Consider the following 22,052-nt stretch of genomic DNA (forward strand, 5'->3'; position numbering starts at 1 on the left):
AGTGAATTTGAAATTTAGGAAAGGGGACAAACTCCTCTGATGAAAGGAGCCCGTTTACACAAACTATTTAGTCACATTTCCAAGGATCCCAATAAACCAGCGAAGAAACTGACTCGCTGTCCTGTGTCTGCTGGAACTACATGGTTGTGTCGTCTGTGTGGGAGGCTGGATAGGTGACCAAATCCAAACACACACATGTCAGCGTGCAAGGAGAGACTCAGACAACACAAGATAAGAAAGGGGGAAAATCCTGTGCAGACCTGCAGTTCCCCCAGGCCTCTGCACCGCAAACATCAGAGCTTCTAGCCTGCAGTGCCGTCTGTGTTGTCCCCGTGAAGGAGCGTATGAATGGTGGACTCTGTCTCGTTCAGCTGCTCCCAGCACATCAGTCTGAGTCAGTAGGATCAGGCTGCACTTTGCACTGATCTCCTGTAGAAAACTGTTTCCTTTCTGTCTGCTTTCAGTTTGACACTCTCTTCATACCCATCAACACTACTCACATACTCTTTCTTCAACATCACCACAGCTTCACTTCACTCCCATCTATACCAACTTGAATCCACATCCGTTGCTCCTGACCTTGCTTTGGTCTCACACACACAACATATGGCTGTTGTCCTTCTTTCTACCATATCCCAACACTCCTGCCTCTCCGCTCGTCCCTCTTCTCTCGTCTTTCAGCAACACTGACGCTCCAGCACTGGAGCTCATCACTGTAAAACCTGAGCCTGAATACAAACAGACAGGACAGAAATAATAAAGAAACATACGTTGGCATCAATCTCTGCAGTTTCAGAAGCTCTCAAACGCTGAACGCTTGTAGCTTTATATATAAAATCCTGCTTTATTTTTCCATTTCCTGTCCTGCTAAATGGTGAACACCATCAGGTTATTGTGGTCATGATAACAAAAGGCAGCTCTGACACGCCTGATTCACTTATTATCGAGCTTCCTGTGGGAGAGGAAAACGTAAGAGAAAAAGGGTTTTAAACCAAGAATTAGGGGGCGGTTGTGTACAGCGCTGAGCTGGTTTCAGAAAACCCTTAGCCCAGACCAGGGGTGTCAAACATAAGGCCCGGGGGCCAGCATTGGCCTGGTGAAGGCTTTTCCTTTTGATAAAGATAATAATTACCTAACAGACAAAGAATTAAAGACAAGAAAGTTCCTGTTTTTCCTCTATAACTGGGTCCACGGGGAATGAACTAAATTGTGTATAAATGTATATCTAGAATTAAAGGACGGTCCGTCCAGTTACCTTTTCTGTAACTTCACACATTTATCATGTATTTCCACTGGTCAGAGCGGGCTGTGAAAAACTAGCTATAAGTTATAAATTCCCTTAAATAATTAACGAGTGCGTTACATGAACTTTGTGTTAAAATGACACTTCAGTTTTAGGAGCTGTGTTACTTTTAAAAACACTTCCAGGATTCGTGCAAACAAAGCTCACAGCTCCGTGACTCGTGGTTTTGCACACAGATCAGTAATCATCTACATCACAGCGTGTGAGGCTGACCACATGTGCCACTGTTATAACCTGTTACATCTGTATGTGATGGTGACGGCTGTAAAAGCGTTTGAACTTGTGACCACAGTGAAACACACAGCTACACACTGTGACATGTCCGTGTTGTAGTAGCTATTTATTTCGGGGTCCATATGTTCCCCCACACTGACTGAATACATACATGATTATTCATTCTTATTTTGCAACGTGACAGGAAATGTTAGAAAAATGTTCTCAAATTCCACAGTGTCCACTGACTTTGTCTCTGCAAGGCCCACACAGGAAACCAGTCTGTGACCAGCTTAAACATTTTGCTTCATGCAGCTTGGTGAAAAACAAGTTTGGCACAGTTTAAAGATACAGATAGATATACAAGCACTGCATCATGGGACATACACACTCAACAGAGCCATGCAAAGAAAAGTTTTCTGAGGATTAGTGTCCATACAGGGAGTACAGTTAGCTTTATTCATGAAGCAGTGTTTACGTGATACTGTGTTTTTTGCAAAAGTCATCAGGCTCACCTTAAAAGATGCGCACACACACACACGCACACACACACACACACTCACACACTCACACACACACATACACACTTGCAAAAAGCTCTTCGTTTGAGTTCATCTGTGCGAGAAAAGAAAAACTCCTATTGAGAAAAAAGACTTTTTGAATCATGGCGTGATCTGAGATAATGAAGGAAGCACTTTAATCTAGTCATAGTTGTAAATGCCCAGCTTGAAGGGTGCTCTTCGGTTAGCTTAATGAAGGCTGCTATTGCTAACGTCGGTCCTGGGATGGGTCCGGATGGATAGCTTCTCTCCGTGCACGTTCTCCCCACGACTGAACCAGCCGGAGGCTAAAACTGGGACGTCTCCGTGAAGGAGATCGCATCCGTCTTGTCAACCGTGAAGCCTCCGTTCACGTAGGACTTCTTCTCACACTCCTCGTCATCCAAAGCGGCTTCCAGGGCAAAAGGGTTGGCGACATCCATGTCTGATGTCAGGTCCATCCGTTCTAGTTCCCTCTTGGAGAGTTTCTGGACAATGCCAGCTCCGTACGCATCGCCAAGGACGTTGATCATAGTGCGGAACCGATCCCTGAAACACGACAGTCACAGTGAGTCTACAGCAGTTTCCACAAAGACAGAAGAAAGTCAGCACAAAAACACAATAGACAAAAGCTCACAGTAGCCAATCGACTGCAACGATCAGAGTGACATCACTTGCAGGTAAGCCAACAGCTGTTAAAACTATCACCATGGTGACAAGCCCAGCGTTAGGCACTCCTGCTGCTCCAATGCTGGCAACTGTGGCTGTTATACTGAAACACAAAGACACAATGTAACAATTATTCTTCATAAAGCACAAAAACATCTTCCAATCAAAAGGTGATATAAAGCCACGCCCATTCAGGGTTAAAGGGATAAAAAGAAATGATGGCTTTCTTTGCTCGTGTGCTGGGTTTGGACACACAGCGACATGAACATGAAATCTAAGCATTCTGGGTCCGTGTTTGTGAGCGAAGCAGGTGATGAACAGCCACACTGATAGATGCTGTGGTGAGCACAATATGAAAGCAAAGCTGCTGATTTACTGGCCAGGCTATAATCATACCTTCACCTGTGGCCATTAGTGTGAGTAATGACCAGAAGCACAAGATTATGGTGACAAGTGGCAGAAACGAGCTTCCTCTGTGTGGCCTCTAGGCTCAGCCTTAGAGTCCGGCTGATTGGTCCTTCAGGAGAGGCTCAAAGTGGAGCCACTGCTCCTTCACATGATTTGGACATTGAGCAAGGCAGTCACCTAAGAGGCAGACTGGATGCCTCCTTCAAAGCAACTGATGCACAGCTGCAGTTCAAAAAGTGGGGAGAAAATGCTGCATAATTCACCTTTGTAGGAAACGTTGAGGTCAACAATCAGTAGCCTGGATTTTCTGGATTTCCTTTTTGTCTCACGAAGCTTTGAATCTGGTACATTTTTCTCCTATGAGGAGTTGGAGTGAAACCAATCCATGACACTCGTGTCCACTGTCAGTTCAATTCAACTGATGTCACACCAGAAAACTGTTGCCTCAAACCCTACAATAATTCAAAGACAGCAGATAAAAGCCCAGCAATCAGGTGATCTCCTTTGAGCCCTTTAGCGACAGTGGGAATGAAAAACTCCCTTTTAACAGGAAGAAACCTCCGGCAGGCCCAGGGAGGGGCGGGGCCATCTGCTGCGACCGGTTGGGCCTACACCTACTGCAGCATAACGAAGGGAGGATTCAGGGTCACCTGGTCCAGCCCTCCTGTAAGCATGTATAGTGTAAACAGAATCGGTCCTAGCACTGAGCCCTGTGGAACTCCATCCTTAACCTCAGCGTGTGAAGAAGACTCCATTTACATGAAAAGCAGGATATTATCGAGTCCTTTTTGAAATGCAGGTTAACCAGCAGTTTTCCTTCAGAATGCTAATGTTAAAACTATCTCTATAAAGTTGTCTTTAAAGCTACGCGAGCAGCAGTAACAGTGTCGTACCTGATGGTAACAATCTGGCCTACATCCAGAGCGTAATCATTCAGCTGGGCGATGAAGATAGCAGCCACCGCCTCGTACAGCGCTGTGCCGTCCATGTTAATGGTGGCGCCAACCGGGAGCACAAAGCGGGTGATCCTCTTGTCGATGCAGTTGTTTTCCTCAGCACATCGAAAGGTGACAGGCAGGGTTGCCGAGCTGGCAGACACAAGCAGAGGCAGTAAGTATTCTGTGGTCAGACACTATAGAGCATAGGTGTCAAACTCTGGCCCGCGGGCCAAATTTGGCCCGCAGCCTAATTACATTTGGCCCGCGAAGCCATACCAAATTACTATTAGAGCTGGCCTACTGGTATTATACAGCTAATATATATATTGTTTAGAATTAAGCTTTGCTTGTTCCATATTCAGTTTTCCAGCAAAACTTATTTGAGTCCATAAGAAAAGATTCATATATCTGGAGGAAGATTTTTTTTTCAATAAATATTAATGTTAGCGCGCAACTTTGTTCCAGTTTTGAATTTTGGCCCACTGTGTATTTGAGTTTGACACCCCTGCTATAGAGCTTTAGATTCATTAAAATAAAACATCCCTGTGCCCTGAAAACGTTTGGGAAGCTGTTTAGTCCAATCACAGAAATATGAAAGATTCGACTCTGACCTGGAGGAGATCATGAGCGCCGTCACCAGGGCCTGAGCCATTCCTAGAGTGAACGTATACGGATTCTTCCTCACAATGACGAAGAAGATGAGGGGCAGACAGACGGTGGCGTGGATAGCTAGACTGAGGGACAAAACACACAGCGTTATCGAGCCGTAAAGGGAATTACAAAAATATTAGAAGAAGAAATGTGAAGAAGACTCGCAGGACTCTGTCGGACTCAGAGTTGTTTAGTTTCACCTGTGTTTAATTATTGACACTGTTCTAAGCGAGTCGTGTTCTTTCTATCATTTGTAAATTTTAACATGTAGCTTATTCTAAATATTTTACTGAAGAAATACACTTCAGTCAGTCTTTTTGTGAATTCAAAATGCTTCAGTGGGCTGAATGATGAGGGAAGTAGCTGCAGGTGGCTCTTTGAAGTCTCCACAGTCATAATTCAATTTAATTCAACTTTGTCATCTTGTCATTTCAAGACGCTTTGTAATATGTAATGATGTAGTCAGAGAGCCCCGGTGAGTAGGTTGGATGCCTCAGGGCCACTTCCAATTTCCTTTGGCTGCTCCGCTCACACAGTGGCTCAGCTATGCTCCAATCACATGCGAGGATATAGGATAATATCATTGTGTGAAAAACAGAGAGGGTGATGGACGCGACAGTCAAGTGGAGCGTGCGTCTGTCCTCTCAGTGAGTGAGACAGTAACAGCGGTGAGGAGGGCTGTGCGAGTGCAAAAACACAAATATGCCTGAGACCCGTAAACGAAGCAGCATCTGGCTGCAGTTTAAAGACTTTTTGGTCTCGGTCTTGATACCCTCTGGTCTTGGTGTTGTCTCGGTCTTGACTACAAGTCTACAGATGAGCCAACGAGCATACAGGAGAGCTGAACTGAATCTGTATGAGCATGAAGACGTAACGCTACGACTCTCCCATCTGTCTTTGACCAGGATGTGTCCGTTCTCCCAGAGTCTCCCAGCATCACATCTTTGAGATCTCATCTTGTTATCCCCACAGCCCGCTACACTCTGGGAGGTCAGGCTGACCTGTGGCTCCTAGAATTCCTGAATGGGAGCCGGAGCGTTGAACTGTGGGGACCAGCTGCTCGTTGACTTCTGGAGACAGACGCTCGCTCTGCTTTCATGATTTTTGCTCAAAGGGTTTCTGGTTAAAAGAGCCGAGGTTCTGTCTTTAGTATCACATGGCTGTCACAGAGTGCTTTGAAATGAACTCTGTTATCTTTACATAAACCTGTGCTAAACTGCTCCGACAGGTTTAGCTTCAACCATAACTGACGTAATGTGATCTGAGTACAGCGTGAACATTATTCACACGCGTAATTATTCTCTGCAGACATGCTTCTATCAGCTACAAGCCCCGAGTGCTACTCCTCTTTATAAGTGATGCATTTCCTTCATACTGGAACATAATCTTGTGATATTTCATTTTTGCCCAATGTGCACACTGCACCTCTCACAGACTCGATATCATGCTGTGACTGATACACACTCACAGCACGCTGATGAAGGCTTTGAATGAAGGAATACAGTTCAAATGCTCATTTTGACACAAATAAACAGGCAGGTAGAGGACTGTCCCAGCCCCACTGTCAGTCTGCCCCCACTGGCCGTGACACTGTCCCAGCCTCACGGTTCCACACGGTGACGAGTTTTCTTCTGCTGCATTTGGAGCCACAGGATGAACCTTGGACTCGCCTTGTGGGTTAACTGAGGGGATGTTTTATGTTACAGTCGTTAATTGTGCCTCGTACATTTAGAGGCGTGAGTGAAGCTTTCATTACTGCATTCTTGCAGGTTGAGCAGTTTTAAATGTCCTTCGCCCTTATCAGTGCTCACACAGAGCTCAGCTTTTATCGTACACAGGAGGGGGAATCGGTCCAAATGTCAGCCATAAAGCCCGGAGTGTGGAACGGCCGGATGGAGAGTAATGGGAAAGCTTACCCGCTCAGCACCGTCACCATATAAAGACCCATCTTCCTGAAGATCTCCCAGTCTTCTACCTCGATGATCTTTGCAGCAATAAGAAACAGGATCCCTACGGGCATGTAGCTGAAAAGACAAAGGTGCTTCAGTTCCACGATGAACACATCCTCCTCAGACACGCGGCAATAACAAAGGTGACCTGCAGGTAGAAGTTAATGATTTGAAAAAGATGGAGTTAATCTAGCAGGTTTACACAAACAACGAATGCTACACGTTTCAGTCAGAGTGCATCATGTCAAACCCCTGCAACACTGAGCTGGTCAGTTAGCAGCACAGGGGGTCGGCTTCATAACGTTCAGCCTTTTTCAGCTTTATTGACAGATACAGAGAAGAAACGACAGCAGAGAGAGGGAGAGAGGGAGGGGGGAGAGAGGGAGGGAGGGGGGAGAGAGGCAGGGGGGAGATCAGCTGTGGATCAGCCTCGAACCTGATGAAATGAACAACACAGGAGGGGCCAAACAAGCCAACACTACAGAGGTGTTTGTAACATTGTCCTCGTCTCCTCTGTTTTTGCACCTTTTTCACTGGTTTGGTGTCACTATGAGGACAAGGTCCAACTATCACTGCCGTTACCAGAAGGTTTACTGCGTCTCCCAGCACAGTGAGCATGCAGGAGATTCAGGACACAGTCGCTGCAGACGGTCCTTCAGACATCAGCAGGACTGGCATCTGCTCCTTTGTGCAAGCAGGACCAGGACAGAGCCCTAAAGAGTGAACTCTGTTCGGCCGCTGATGTGAACGTCTCTGACCAATCAGAAACAAACTTCATGAGAGTGGCCTATAGTAGGCCCTGTGACTGTAATTTGCCATAGAGCACCAGAACTGGCAGGTCCATCAAGTTTTGGCTTCCACAGATGAGAGCAAGTTTACCTCGAGCACGTGGGACAGATGTGACAGATGTGACAGATGTGACAGATGTGTGTGGGTGTGGAGCGGCCGTGGACATTGGCGTGCTGCCTGTAATCGTTCAGCATGGCTGGTTTGGTGGGTTAATGATGGCTGAGCGACGGCCCCCCGACTGCCATCAGGTACAGGAATGAAATCCTTGGACAGCCTCGACTAACTGGGTCGGATGAAGTAATAAAATTATACAGGAACATTTACACCACCCGATCATCAGTTTTCTTAACTGCTTATCCAAAGAAAGCTTCCTCTGTGAACCTGAACCGCAAAAGTGATCAGGAACGGTGGTTTCACCGTTTCACCGTTTCACCGTGTAGTTTTAGGGTGTAGTTTACACACCGGTTTACAAACTGGTGTAGTTTACATACCACATAATTATCTGGACCAGTTTCATTGTTGCTTCATTTAAGGCATCAAAAAAGTCCAGCAGGATCCGACCCTTTTCTCCCATCTTCCCAATGACGAGGCCGAACGCAACACAGAACACGATGAGCCCCAACACATTGATCCCATCGGAGTACGTGCCGACGATCTTGTAGTCCTTTGTGATGTTCTGCCAAGAGAAGGGAAAGACCATTCATGAAAGCTGCTTCCACAGACACACAGATCCACTCATGAGCTCTGCAAATGTCATGTCAGCACCACAGCTGCCTGAGCTCAGCCTGCTTATAACTCGTTATTGAGCCAATCCATTAAACGAGACACTGGCTGCCAGCTGCCGACACATGAGACTAATGTCACCACAGTGGAACGAGCACACCTACCTCCATCACAGTCATGATCGTGGTCGTGAGAGGGGGCACGGTGCTGCTGTTCACTGGAAGCTTTTCAGGCTCCAGTTCTTTGCGTTTTGTTTTGTACTAGAGTGGAATTGGACACAGTGTCAGAATCACACGATGACAAGCACCAGAATCGAAGGTAGGCCAGAATAACAGGATGTGTGGTCGTCTTACCTGCTGAAAACAAGCCTGCACCAGATTTTCAGGAAACATGTTTCTGTCAGTGGAAAGCACAAAGCTGCAGGTGAGCAGCAGAACGGATGCATCTCTGTGGCAACTCTGAAGTTAAATATCTAGCAAAACATACTTTTCATGAATGCAGCTATCAAACAAAGACCATGCCTCAAATATAAACTCTCATAGTGTGCATTAAAGATCTTTTTTAAGTCCATGTTTTTCTTCTTGCACGACTCTGTCATAGTTGAGCCACATCAGTAACAGTAATGTCAGAATTAGTCATAACTTACCAAGCATGTCAAAGACAGGGCAGCGTAGCGCTGCAGTGACTCGTCCTACATGTTTACCTGAGATGTAACCTGACACCAATAAAGGATGCTAGTACGACGCTACCCGAACCAACTAAACAGTGTTTGTTGGGATATTGTATGATGAAAGTTTCCGTTTCAGGCCATCTAAGAAAGATGCAACTCTTTTCTTCCATCCTGATATTCCCGAAACATTTCCACTAGAAACTCACCTGAGCAGGTCCAACAGTGTGTCGACTGTGGTGACATTAGGAGGAGTCCCAGCTCTGTCGATGTGCTCAGCTGTCTGAGACACGCCCGGTTTGATGGTCATCACTAGAATAATTCCTGTCAACAAAGATGCCACTTAGTAGCTATATTTATATAAAAACATCAACCATTCGTTTTATACGCTGCATATAAAATGAATTATTAATTCAAATGGGACTCACCAAGAACAACTGCAATGATAGTTGTTGAGAAGTAATAAACGACAGCTCGCAGACCGATCTTTCCTGACACCTCGGAGTCTAAGGCTGCAACACCTGTTGGTAAGAAACACATTCAGTGTATTTAAAACACAGGCTCAGCCCACACATCAGGGTCCAGGCTGATCCAGGTAGCTGCAGGGTGAACTCGGGGGTACTACAAAGCTGGTTCGGTTCTTACCAGGATGAATCACAGTGAGTGACTAAGACAAAGGCCTTTGCTTAGGCAGAGGTTGTCCTTCTCTCCTGGATCGGCTGCAGCTTTCTTTAGGAGCCGTCCCAGCTGTGACAAACGTCCAGCTGTGACAAACGTCCAGCTGTGATAACCACATTTACTCAGGGCCTTCCTGATGTTCTTCTGCCTCCCTGGCTGCTGTGTCAGTGGGGATGGTGTTCGCTCTGTGTGGTAGCGTCCTGATGACGCCCAGTTTGTGCTCCGGAGGATGATGAGAGTCAAACCTTAGATACTGATCCAAATTTGTTGGCTCTTGATAAATATTGACTTTTTATGTCGCCCATCCCTGATGAAACTTTTAGTCTAAGAAAGCAGTTATTTTTATATCCTCCCTGATGAACTTCACGTGTTTGTTAACCCTTGTGTGGTGTTCATATTTTTGTTACTCAGCCAGTGTTCATGGGTCTGGTGGACCCGCTAGAGTTTTGGCTTTCCAAATTAACACTATCAAACAATTTTATGTTAAATTACTCAACAGATGTTTACTTCATCCCAATTACAAGACATATGAACAGCAAACATGATTAATTTTTTCCCTTTACCTTTGTTAGATCACATTTATGAATTAATGTGCTTCTCATTTTTTTTTATAAAATGTTATAAAAAAATAAATCAGTTATAATCAAGTGAAGTGAGTGGAAAGACACAACACATTTACACGTGAAGCAATATGTTTCACAACTAAATGACATCAGCTGCACATCAATGGTGATATTAGGCCCAGGGTTGTAAAACAGGGGGAGGTGGTGCACACACTTATCCCACACTGTCCTGATGGCAGCTAGCTTGCCTCTCTGCCGTTGAGCTGGTCTGTCATCTCGGTTATCAAAACGGATAATCCTGGAAATTTTGTTGAAGTTTTCCAGAGACATTGATGCACGGAAAGGTTCGTGCCGGTTTCTGCATCCCACAAGATTCTGTGGATTCCCCTTTGGACCTGAAAACTCCTGCAAGTATAAGAACCCCAAAGTAGGCCTGTAGATCAATTTGGTCCATCTCCTTCCACCTCTCTCCAAAAACACACGTCCTTCTAGATTACTGCAAACTAGAGATGGACCGATCCGATATTACGTATCGGTATCGGTCTGCAAATCGGTATCATGCTTGATCGTGCTGCAATCGGTATCGGTCTGTAAACCAGACCAGAATCATTTTCTGGATGGAATCTGTGATGAAAAGCTAAAATGAAGACTTGATGTCCTGCACATGAGTAACTGTCAGCCGTTGGCCCTGGCTTATCACAGTAACAGCTCTGCAGGGTGGCTCATTTCTTGGGCAAGAAGACCATTCAATTTCACCAGTTATTGACATCCATATTTCTTCACTTGCTGTCTGGTGGGCTTGTTCTGGTCCTGGAGCTGGCTGCTGATGGGGTGCTCGTCTTCGTTTTGTTACTAAACGGTGCTCAACCTCATCCTCTTCTTCAAAGTCACTGTCAGACTCTGAATTTTCAGAAATGTGAAATATTCTGAAACCTCTTTGTCAACATCATCATCCAAAGCTCCTCTCTCTTCCAAAATCAATTGGATGGCCCTCGCAGCAGATAATCTTTTGCCATCTTGATCAGTTGTGATAAAGAACCACACTGGCAAATTCCTTTTTATAGTATTATGCCCCTAATTAGCAGGAGGGACAGGGTATGAGAAAATAAAATTTGGATCCCTCAAGAAAGAGGGTAAAATGTGTGGGAATGTAAGAGCAGACGGTGTTGATAGTTGAATTTTCAACAATGTTGCAACTTTGAGCGGAGCAGGAGGGGAAGAAAACACCATCAGCAGCACCAGAAAGGAGGAAGACAGAGTGTGGGAACACAGGACCTGCACTTTCAACACTTTTATTAGACCTGGGTCCAGTGGACCCGAACACCTTGTATGTAATGTAAATGCGTGGGGGGAGGTACAGTATGAGGTCATTGAAAATTAGTCCGGATTTATGTTCTTCACAGAAAATAAGCCAAAGCCAATGAATTTCAGGTTGAAAAAATAATTAATTGTTTCATTTTTCTTTTGAGAAAAACTGAAAACGGGTCTCACAGACCCGAACACCATACAAGGGTTAATGTGATCAGTGAATTGCAGTGCACCCTGAGCCTACACAGCCATAAACAAGCTGACATCTGATTTTCACCCAGGTGTTCTCTACATCAGCTTTCTGCTGTTCCATGATTGGACAACAGATCTTTTTCAGTTCCTCCAGTAAAAACTGGCCACAGCTGATGAAGCTGGGAACCCACGTTCTTTCTGTAGGACTGACCCTGTATGTGAAGACACAGTTCAAACACACTTGGTCGGTGCTGAGAGCGGTCCTGCTGCTGAGGTTGGGCTCATCCTGCCATTTCTTACCAACTACCTCCAACACTTCTTTTTGTCTTTACACATTTGAGTTATTTAAACAGTGATTGTTAAGATAACATAGAAAAATGTTTCAGAGGACCTGACTGGTCTGACAGGTGCATTAAATTCCACAGAGCAATAGAGTTTCGTAGATTTTATTCTGTCGGCAAACTGTTTTTAGATTTGATCCATTTTGGATTGTTGGGAGTCATTTCATCTCAACACCTTCTGTAGTTGTAAACATTCGATCACGTACAATTTGTTATTTTACATGTTTTATCCTTCCAAACATTCGCCCAAAACCTCGTCTTCTGTGACTGCTTTCAGGTGTGCTCCCTGGTGTTTCCCATGTTCCCGTCATCTTGCTCATAGTCTTGGCCTCCCCACACTTCTCTGTCATCTCATACCGTTTGGAATCTGTTTCCTTTCAGTTATTTGGTTTGATATGTGTTTCAGGTCAGCAGAGCAAACACTTCTCCATCACAGCAGCTGCCCAGCGGTCAGGCCTCACTACAGCAGCAGCAGCTGGGTGAGTGCAGCTCTGGTTGGTAGAAAGGCAGTCAGACGGTCCAAACCTGCCTTGTTGACTGAACCGGAGTCATTTCTCACTGCTTGCACATGAGCGACAGTCAGAGGGTCTGATCTCCATCTTCACAGCTGCTCACCTGCTGAGCCTTCAGGTTCTGCATCCTCCATCTGCTGCTCTTAGCAGGATCCAAACGTGGCACCTGGACACCTTCATGGCCCCTTAGATTCTCCGTCTCTGCTGAGCCCACACAGCCACCCGACCACCCTGAACTGTTGCCTTTCTGCAGGTTCCTGGGCAGAACCCCGGAGCTGTCCCTGATGTTTGGAAATGTTTTGTTCCCTAGTTTTCTGCACCCAGGCTCCTCCCCCCGCCCTGGTCATGAGACAAGAAACATCGAGGAAACAAATGAAACTCTACAATTAGAACTAAATTACAACCAACTCTGACCAACTCTCCATCACAGAACGAGGGGGAGAAACCAGACAGACATGCTGGGAAACAGGAAACTGGGGACAAAAGACTTCACAGGGAGGACACACAACCAGGACATACTGGGGAGGACACACAATCAGGACACGAAAGGGACCAGAGCAAATGAAACTCAGAACAAGAACAACAAGCGATGACACTAGGAGGCACAAGAACACTAAACAATGACAACATAACAACAATAAACGAGGTCCAAAAACCAGACCAGCAGGTACCCGAACACCAACCCTGTCAGTGACATCTATTAACTAAAGTCCAAAAGAAGGTACACAGGCGACAAACCTCGGGAGAAATGCAAGAGGCAAATCTAGAAACAACAACAGGCAGCTCAGTAACTAATGAACAGTGGATATTTGAAGATGCAAAGTGTGATCGTCATAAGCAGCTGTGCTCAGCTGAAATCACTGTTTCAGAGGCAAAACCAATCGAACAGAGCTGAGAAATATTTTGTCTTCATTCATTTCACGTCTGAGCGACAAGACGGAGCTATTTACTTATCCACTGCAGCAGGGAGCCGTGATATGATGAACACAGAGAGAGATCAGTCAGAGGACTCGTTCTGCTACAGTCAGCAGGGTTTCTGACTGAGGAGACTGTCTTAACCTTTTTACTACAAGTGGAAAATCCAATTCAGTTTTATTTACATGTCAAATCGCAGCCACAGTCACCTCAGGGTGCTTGTACTGTAAGTAAAGGCACTGCAATAATACAGAGGCATGGGCAGCACTTTGGCGACAGTGGGAAGGAAAAACTCCCCTTTAACAGGAAGAAACCTCCAGCAGAACCAGGCTCAGGGAGGGGCGGGGCCTCTGCTGTGATTGGTGGGGGTTAGGGGAGGGGGACAGGACAAAGACATGCTGTGAAAGAGAGCCAAAATGAATAATAACCAATGATTAAATGCAGAGTGGTGTATAAACACAGTGAAGGCATCATGTCCCCAGCAGCCTACACCAGCGTCACCTGATCCTGCCCCAACTATAACCTTTATCCAAACAGAGGGCGTGTCTCCCAGCTGAGCTTTGAAGTACTTGTTTGATTATTGCCACCGTACAGGTCTGAGGTACGTCCCCCTTAATACAGACAGGCTGATCAATGTAAAACAGTTATTGATGGTAAGCCTTTGGAGGAAGTGATTACTGAAGTTACCTTGGAAACAGGAGTCAAACCCCCACATTACAGTCAGCAGTAGCACTGCAGTGACAGACGTCCTGTCAGAGGCTACCGGTGCGGTTATGACACTCAGTTAGCTGAGGGCAACTGCTCTTTAAGACTGTGATAACAGGAAGGTGGGCCTGTAGCTCTGAGAGCCAAGTCATGGCTGTTTAAGTCTCCTCAAAGGCCTGTGAGGAGTAACAGAGTTAGCTCGATCATAATTAAGACTGAAGCATTAATTAATGGCAGGACTTCTTTGAGTGTGTGAAGATGCAACAGGATTCATGATAATCAGCCTTTATAGGAACAGAGCAATAAACACACGAGGGAACAGAGGAGGGAGACACAGCTGAACCCAATTAAACATGACAAGACAGGGAGGAAGCAAACGAATACAAGACATGGACCTTCAAAGTAAAACAGGAAACACAGAACACAGAGAACACCGAGCACAAGGACCAAAACCTGAGAACTAGGAATGCAAAACAGAAGCACGACACTAGCAGTGAAACCAAAGATGAACACAAAGATCAATGATATAAAACACTGGGTCACCCACCCAGGACTGTGACACAATGAATCAACCAGCAGATTGTAGACACCACCTGCGCTTCAACCTAAGACACAGCAGACTTGTTCCCACAGTCAGAGGACAGAGCAGAGTTTGTTATGGAGAGCACAGAGCCAACCTCTAGTGAAAGGATAGGACAGGTGTTTCACTATAGATGCAGACTGAGCTCAGACTCAGGAACTCTCCCACCCTCCTAGTTTAGAAGAAGCTTCTACGTTTGAGGCTCAGCCCGTTACAGGACAGGACAGACAACCTTACAAATTCTATACATGGCAAATGAAAACTTATCATTTCAAGTTGATTTCCAGACACAGACAAGAACAGGAAGACACCACAGTCATGAGCAGCATGAAAAGATGGACTGGGTTTCTCCACAACAGCTGCCCACAGTGATCTTATCACAGCCTGAAGGTTTCAGCCACCCTCCAGTCTGACCTCATAATTCAGGAAACGCAGGCTCCTCTCGACAACAGCACCCCACAGACAACTACACAACAACAAAGTCATCAGTTACCGCCCTACGGGACACCGTCTGTACCCCGGGGGTGCTGCTTCCACAAAGAAGCAGCCCCACTCAGACCCACTGTCAGCAGCACCATCCAGCTGTCCCTGTGGGGAACACGCTCACATCAAAAACTCCACCGACTTCACCAACAAGCTCCAGAAACACCGGATCCAGATGAAACCACCGTGTCGTTTGATGTGGTCTCACTCTACACTTGCACACCGACAACCGAGACAGTCAGAAAACAACTACAGCAGGACGGTTACCGAGGAAACAGAAGCAGCTTTACCCCGATTGGATCTGGAGGATGCCAGCGTTTGAAAGAGGACTGAAAGTATCCGAATACTTTACTAATCCCTGAGGAAATGATCTACAGCTGCTCCTTCCGAGCTTCTTAGATATGGCTCAGCAAGCTGCGTATAACACAGCCCAGCAGACACTCTATGCTGCACTTCAGACATGTTTTACTTTTATTCCTTCATCTGCAGACGGTTTGAGGGTTCTGGTTAAACCTTCCTGATGAACTCTGATCTGTGAACATGACCTGCTCCTTAACAGGTTAGTAAGAAGGGAACCAGCTTTGTAGTACAGAAGGGTTAACCTCAGAGTTACCTGGATGGGACGAACTGCACCGGCAGGCCTCTGTTACCTGTTATCATGCTTGAAATGATCAGAGGAAGAATGACCAGCTTCAGCATTCGCATCAGGATCTCTCCTGGGAAGCCAAAGTACTGCTTGTAGAGATGCGACAGGGATGCGTACTCTCTGACCACAACACCCAGACTGATCCCTGCAAGAGCCAGAGACACGGTAAACTCCACTTCACCTGAAAGAAAACTTTCCAAAGAGCACCAAGCACTGAACAAACACTCGTGCTGGTTTACATGTGTGACATGAAACAGGCCAGACAAGCACATCCAATCAGGACATTTCAGCTGATGCTTTGTCATCTAAACGGATACAGAATTGCAACGACTTTCATCATCGTGTGCGTCAAATCCTTCACACGGGAAACAGGGTGTGTAGTTTGTCCCGACCCTGACAATGGGCTTCCCGGTTTTTACGTTTAATTTGCTTTAACGTTTAATTCTTCGTCCTCTTTCAGGGCTCAAAGATGTGTGTGAATACTGCCAGCTCTGTCTGCGCCCCAGATGCTCCACCTGTGGCTTTACAAAGACCTCCACCTTCTTCCAGACGGCCTTAGTCAAAAGTATCGCCCTTCACTTTGTCATCGGTCTGTATCGTGGCCCTGCCTACACGTCCTATTCTGGTGTTGTGCCTGAAAGTGATTTCTGGCATTTAAACTGTTGTAAAGACTTGTTGGCCTAAAACCTGTCAAACTTATTTCTCATGAACATTTCTATCACAAGCTGCAGTCGCATGTTGGTGAAGTGACTCTTTTAAACCTGTCCAGTCCTTCTGGACTTACCTGGTCTCACCTCGTGTGTTATATTCCTACCTGTGATCAAACCTCTCTGTAACACATCTGCCTTTAAGTCCCGTCCTGTGTTCGAGTCCATCTTGAGATAAGCCTTGAAGCAGAGTGACATCTTAGCTCCCATACAGGAGCTGTTATGAGTCCAAAGGGACACCTAATAACATCTTAGTATCTGTGTTTCCTGGTTGGGAATCCAGCTGCTGCAGACGGATGATTATACTGTTTATTTTATTTGGATGTTCATGTTGCCTCATATATCTGCTAGTTGCTGTGTGGCTGTGTTAACAAAGGCTCAGCTCCCTCTGCCTGAACACAACCCTCAGACGGCGCAGTGCACACTTAAAGCTCAAGGTGTAATTAATGACACAGGAAATGTGTTTAATATTAGCTAACACATGCACATTTGATCTGAAGTGGGTCAGCAGGCTGATATGAAGCAAAGCGCTCATTCCACGGTGCACAGTGCTGCCTCAGCGTGGACAGCCTCCACAGCCGCTGTGTCACCTCAGTCTGGTCACGTTTGACGGAGACACAGACAGATGGATGTCCCCACAGTGAAGCATCCTCCAGTCTGGACATCAAATGAAAACGCATGCACCCCCTGCTGAGCCAAACCAGCGAATGCACAACAGCGTTGGAGTAACGAGCAAATAGAAAACAATAACCGGACGGCAGTCAGCAGAAGCTTGCACGTACCGAGCACCACCGATACAATCGTAGACATCAGGAGCCAGTTCCTCTTCAGCACGGCTTTGATGTTCAGCACCCGCCGCTGCTTGTTGCCCATCATATCCATGCTGCTGCTTTGTGTTTGATTGTTCTGGAAGAAACACCGATGCTCGGCTGCAGACACAAACCACTCCTCTAAATGTCAGCTGGAGGAATAGCAGGACGGACGCGCAGCTGAAGGATGCAGCCGTCAGACGCTGCTGATGCTGTGAGAGAGGGTGGTGTGATACAGGCGGAGAGGGGGTACGCGCTCTCCCTCCATCACCCTTCCCCCATTTGTTCTTCTTTTCACGCGAGTGCCGGCTAGATTAAAGCCCCTAATGTGGACACGGTGCACCCAGAGCAGGGATTTTACTGCACAGCTGCAGAGAGATGTTTAAAAACACTCTGCAGGAGGCTTGGCTGTGGCGGGTAATTATTAGTTACACGGCACAGACGCCCCCAGCTTAAACATGTAAATTACAAATACACGGCTGATCACAAACACGGACACAGATGTGACGCTTCATGTTCAGCGCCACCTTCCGTCGGTGCGGAACCTGGCGTCACGTGATTGAGTGGTTAGTTTACGTTTGTTAACTAGTCACGGGGTCATAACTCAGAGCCCACGAGGACTGTGGGGGAGCCTGTCCTGTCAGGAACTGTCGTTTCTGCATCCTCGCTGTCTTTACGTACATCAGGCCTCAGCAGGGGCGGGGCCTTGTTTTGTGTTGTCAGGGGCAACACACACGTGATCAAAACACAAACGTGACCCCGGTAAACAGAGTTTACGTCTTTATATTTCCGAGTTATCGATTCCGTCACTAGTGAGCGAACGAGCTACTGCACGGCTGTTAGCCAACCACGTGACGTCAGGTCCGCGCAGACGCCAGATGTTGTTCAACCTTTAAGCACGTATTTGTTTAACCCGGGTTAACATGGCTGGTTCGGGTTAGGGGCAGATGTTCACAGACAGTTGCATCCGTGTGCGTTGCTGAGAGCAGGGCTCCGTGACGTAAACTGTCATTTTGTGAAGAACAACCCTCAGTGTGCGCTGATGTGTCACGTGTCTGCGGCCTGTTGTGACTCTACTAACGGCTCAGTCGCCTTCACCTACGGGCCTGGAAAGACACCGGCATCTTACAACTTTGTTTTAAAACAAACAGCAAACAGTTTCATAAGTCTTTGATCATACTCAGAGACAGCTGCTCTGCTTTTGCTTCTCACTCTTTATGATTGATCTTTCATGTGATAGCAGCACGTTTACACACAGCACATCAAACAAAGTGTTAACCATTCCTCGCCGTCAGTCCCCTGACCAGGGCCGAAGTTTGTCCTCCTTCGGGGTTAACTCCCTTCACTTTTGTGGAGTAGTGAGGCAGACAGAAATCAGCCGAGGCACCGGAGAGCACTGAAGAGACGAGGCTTTAATAACAGTACTGCACACTTCGGAAACACACTGCCATCTACTGTCACCAACTCACTCAGTTCATATTCACACTCTCAGCCACTTTAACAGGCTCAAGTGTTTTTGAGCAGGTGTGTGTATATCTATATCTATATTGTAAGGAAGTGGACTCCCTTATCATTTGTATTATAACAGCACTTTAGGAGCATCCTGGCACTTTATTAAAAGCACTTTAACTAGCACTTTGTTTAGCGTCACACTTTAAGCATAGAGTTGCACATCAATAACATTTGCACACAAGATGATTAATTGTTGTGGTTTAAAATGTTTGTATATATTTATTTAGTAAAATGGTTTAGTCCAGGGGTGTCGAACTCCAGATGTGTCCTTGATCCATCACAGCTGATTTAAAAGCCTAAATGACCTCCTCAACATGTCTTGGAGTTCTCCAGAGGTAATGGTAATGAGCTCATCATTGAAAATACAGGGTGACGTCACAGAATAGATGTGGTAAACTGAAAAGAGAGGGCGGAGCCTGTAATCTCATATAGGCAAGGCAAAACGCCTTTAGAAGAGCATATATAGCTATGAACAGAAGTTCAAACCCTTCAACAAAGTGACTGTAAATTCTCAACTAAGAAATACAAATTCAAACATAAAGATAACACAGCCACGAGTCATCTGATAAATGCCACAGCAAACACTGTGAGGCTGAACGTTCCTGAACGTTACAAAAACTACATTACTAAAGAACAGTGGCAGAAATTTCAGGCAGCTCACCCAGATCTATACCCTCTACACACACCCGTTCTCTGCTAGCCATCGGGGCGGGGGGGCTGGGAGGAGATGTTGGCTGTCCGATTGGCCTCCCTGCTGCTGCGGACCCTGGGACGGTCTGCTTGCCTCCACCCCGGGGGGAAGGGTAACATCTCTTGGGTCTGGGTGCTGTTTCCCCCTCTGGGGGCGAGGGTACCTGGACCCGGGGTATAGAGTATGTTTGGGGAGTGTGATTGTGTGTACATGTCCATTTATGTCAATCCTTACGTTGGGTGAGTGCTGAGTGTTTGTATATGTGTGCATGAGGGTGGGAACGCATGTTTGTGTCTGTGTGTGCCTGTTTGTCTGTGTCTATATGTCAGGTCGGGTCTTAGACTCCACCTCTCTGGGAACTCCCAGGCCCTCCAAGGCCTATCTCCCCTCACCACACTCCCTGCCGGTGACTGATGCCCTCAGGGGTCGGTGCATTGGTGGTTCTTGGTGTCCGGGGCTGGGCGCTCAGGTACAGTGGGGCAAAAAAGTATTTAGTCAGCCACCGATTGTGCAAGTTCCCCCACCTAAAATGATGACAGAGGTCAGTAATTTGCACCAGAGGTACACTTCAACTGTGAGAGACAGAATGTGAAAAAAAAATCCATGAATCCACATGGTAGGATTTGTAAAGAATTTATTCGTAAATCAGGGTGGAAAATAAGTATTTGGTCAATAACAAAAATACAACTCAATACTTTGTAACATAACCTTTGTTGGCAATAACAGAGGTCAAACGTTTACTATAGGTCTTTACCAGGTTTGCACACACAGTAGCTGGTATTTTGGCCCATTCCTCCATGCAGATCTTCTCGAGAGCAGTGATGTTTTGGGGCTGTCGCCGAGCAACACGGACTTTCAACTCCCGCCACAGATTTTCTATGGGGTTGAGGTCTGGAGACTGGCTAGGCCACTCCAGGACTTTCAAATGCTTCTTACGGAGCCACTCCTTTGTTGCCCGGGCGGTGTGTTTTGGATCATTGTCATGTTGGAAGACCCAGCCTCGTTTCATCTTCAAAGTTCTCACTGATGGAAGGAGGTTCTGGCTCAAAATCTCACGATACATGGCCCCATTCATTCTGTCCTTAACACGGATCAGTCGTCCTGTCCCCTTGGCAGAAAAACAGCCCCATAGCATGATGTTTCCACCCCCATGCTTCACAGTAGGTATGGTGTTCTTGGGATGCAACTCAGTATTCTTCGTCCTCCAAACACGACGAGTTGAGTTTATACCAAAAAGTTCTACTTTGGTTTCATCTGACCACATGACATTCTCCCAATCCTCTGCTGTATCATCCATGTGCTCTCTGGCAAACTTCAGACGGGCCTGGACATGCACTGGCTTCAGCAGCGGAACACGTCTGGCACTGCGGGATTTGATTCCCTGCCGTTGTAGTGTGTTACTGATGGTGACCTTTGTTACTTTGGTCCCAGCTCTCTGCAGGTCATTCACCAGGTCCCCCCGTGTGGTTCTGGGATCTTTGCTCACCGTTCTCATGATCATTGTGACCCCACGGGATGAGATCTTGCGTGGAGCCCCAGATCGAGGGAGATTATCAGTGGTCTTGTATGTCTTCCATTTTCTGATGATTGCTCCCACAGTTGATTTTTTTCACACCAAGCTGCTTGCCTATTGTAGATTCACTCTTCCCAGTCTGGTGCAGGTCTACAATACTTTTCCTGGTGTCCTTCGAAAGCTCTTTGGTCTTGGCCATGGCGGAGTTTGGAGTCTGACTGTTTGAGGCTGTGGACAGGTGTCTTTTATACAGATGATGAGTTCAAACAGGTGCCATTCATACAGGTAACGAGTGGGGGACAGAAAAGCGTCTTACAGAAGACGTTACAGGTCTGTGAGAGCCAGAGATTTTCCTTGTTTGAGGTGACCAAATACTTATTTTCCACCCTGATTTACGAATAAATTCTTTACAAATCCTACCATGTGAATTCATGGATTTTTTTTTCACATTCTGTCTCTCACAGTTGAAGTGTACCTCTGGTGCAAATTACTGACCTCTGTCATCATTTTAAGTGGGGGAACTTGCACAATCGGTGGCTGACTAAATACTTTTTTGCCCCACTGTATGTACCAGCTCACTCCCGGTGGCTACCTGGCGGGGCCTGGCGCCTGTTGCTCGGTCAGGCCTCCTCCGGGGTGCAGGGGGCCCTCCAGCCTCTGGGCCTGTGGCTCGGTTCACTCTGGCACAGCTGACTGCCGGCAGAGCCGGCGGGCACGCCGGTGCAGCCCCCTCTAGCTTCTGCTCAGTGGCTACTGGGTGACCCCTCGTCTGGGGATCCTCAGCTCTTCCCATGAGGGTGGCACGGATGCCCGTCTGGTGGTCCTCCTTGGGCTCTCGCACTCTGGGGCCTCTGGATGTCTGGGGCCTGGATCTCCTCCATGCCTGCTTCATGCCCTGGGGGACGGGGCTATGGCTCGCTACACCCTCTCAGACCATTACATGTGGAAACCATTTGAATACAAGCGCGCTGATCCACACAGGTGTGCACACGGGTGTTCACTGCTCGTAGACTTAAATTACACCTTTCTTGGCTGCTACTTCAAAGCA

At 46.7% G+C, this 22,052-nt stretch overlaps 1 protein-coding gene across 1 annotated transcript; it reads right to left on the reverse strand.

The window, feature by feature from the left end:
* Positions 1 to 1,624: 1,624 nt before the first annotated feature.
* slc1a1 (solute carrier family 1 member 1) lies at positions 1,625 to 17,783 on the reverse strand. The gene is made up of 12 exons (XM_086285634.1): positions 17,262 to 17,783; positions 15,777 to 15,917; positions 9,278 to 9,370; positions 9,059 to 9,173; positions 8,536 to 8,578; positions 8,347 to 8,442; positions 7,951 to 8,135; positions 6,638 to 6,745; positions 4,682 to 4,804; positions 4,026 to 4,220; positions 2,693 to 2,827; positions 1,625 to 2,604 (listed from the first exon to the last, which is right to left on the reverse strand). The coding sequence occupies exons 1-12, from the start codon at positions 17,359 to 17,361 to the stop codon at positions 2,364 to 2,366; spliced, it is 1,575 nt and encodes a 524-aa protein (XP_086141760.1). The 5' UTR covers positions 17,362 to 17,783; the 3' UTR covers positions 1,625 to 2,363.
* Positions 17,784 to 22,052: the final 4,269 nt, after the last annotated feature.

This window comes from Aulonocara sp. 'chitande type north' Nkhata Bay, linkage group LG3, assembly GCF_057382095.1.
Source record: "Aulonocara sp. 'chitande type north' Nkhata Bay isolate Kocher_YH1m ecotype deep benthic linkage group LG3, A_spYH_male_GT1.1, whole genome shotgun sequence".
Classification (NCBI taxonomy): domain Eukaryota; kingdom Metazoa; phylum Chordata; class Actinopteri; order Cichliformes; family Cichlidae; genus Aulonocara; species Aulonocara sp. 'chitande type north' Nkhata Bay.

Excerpts from the sequence above, each read along its gene's own strand:
- slc1a1 (XM_086285634.1), bottom strand. The coding sequence starts at position 17,361 with ATGGATATGATGGGCAACAAGCAGCGGCGGGTGCTGAACATCAAAGCC. Across the intron at positions 8,579-9,058 it reads ACACTGTTGGACCTGCTCAG|AAACATGTTTCCTGAAAATC; the intron begins GTGAGTTTCTAG and ends TTCCACTGACAG. Across the intron at positions 2,828-4,025 it reads GGCCAGATTGTTACCATCAG|TATAACAGCCACAGTTGCCA; the intron begins GTACGACACTGT and ends TTTGTGTTTCAG.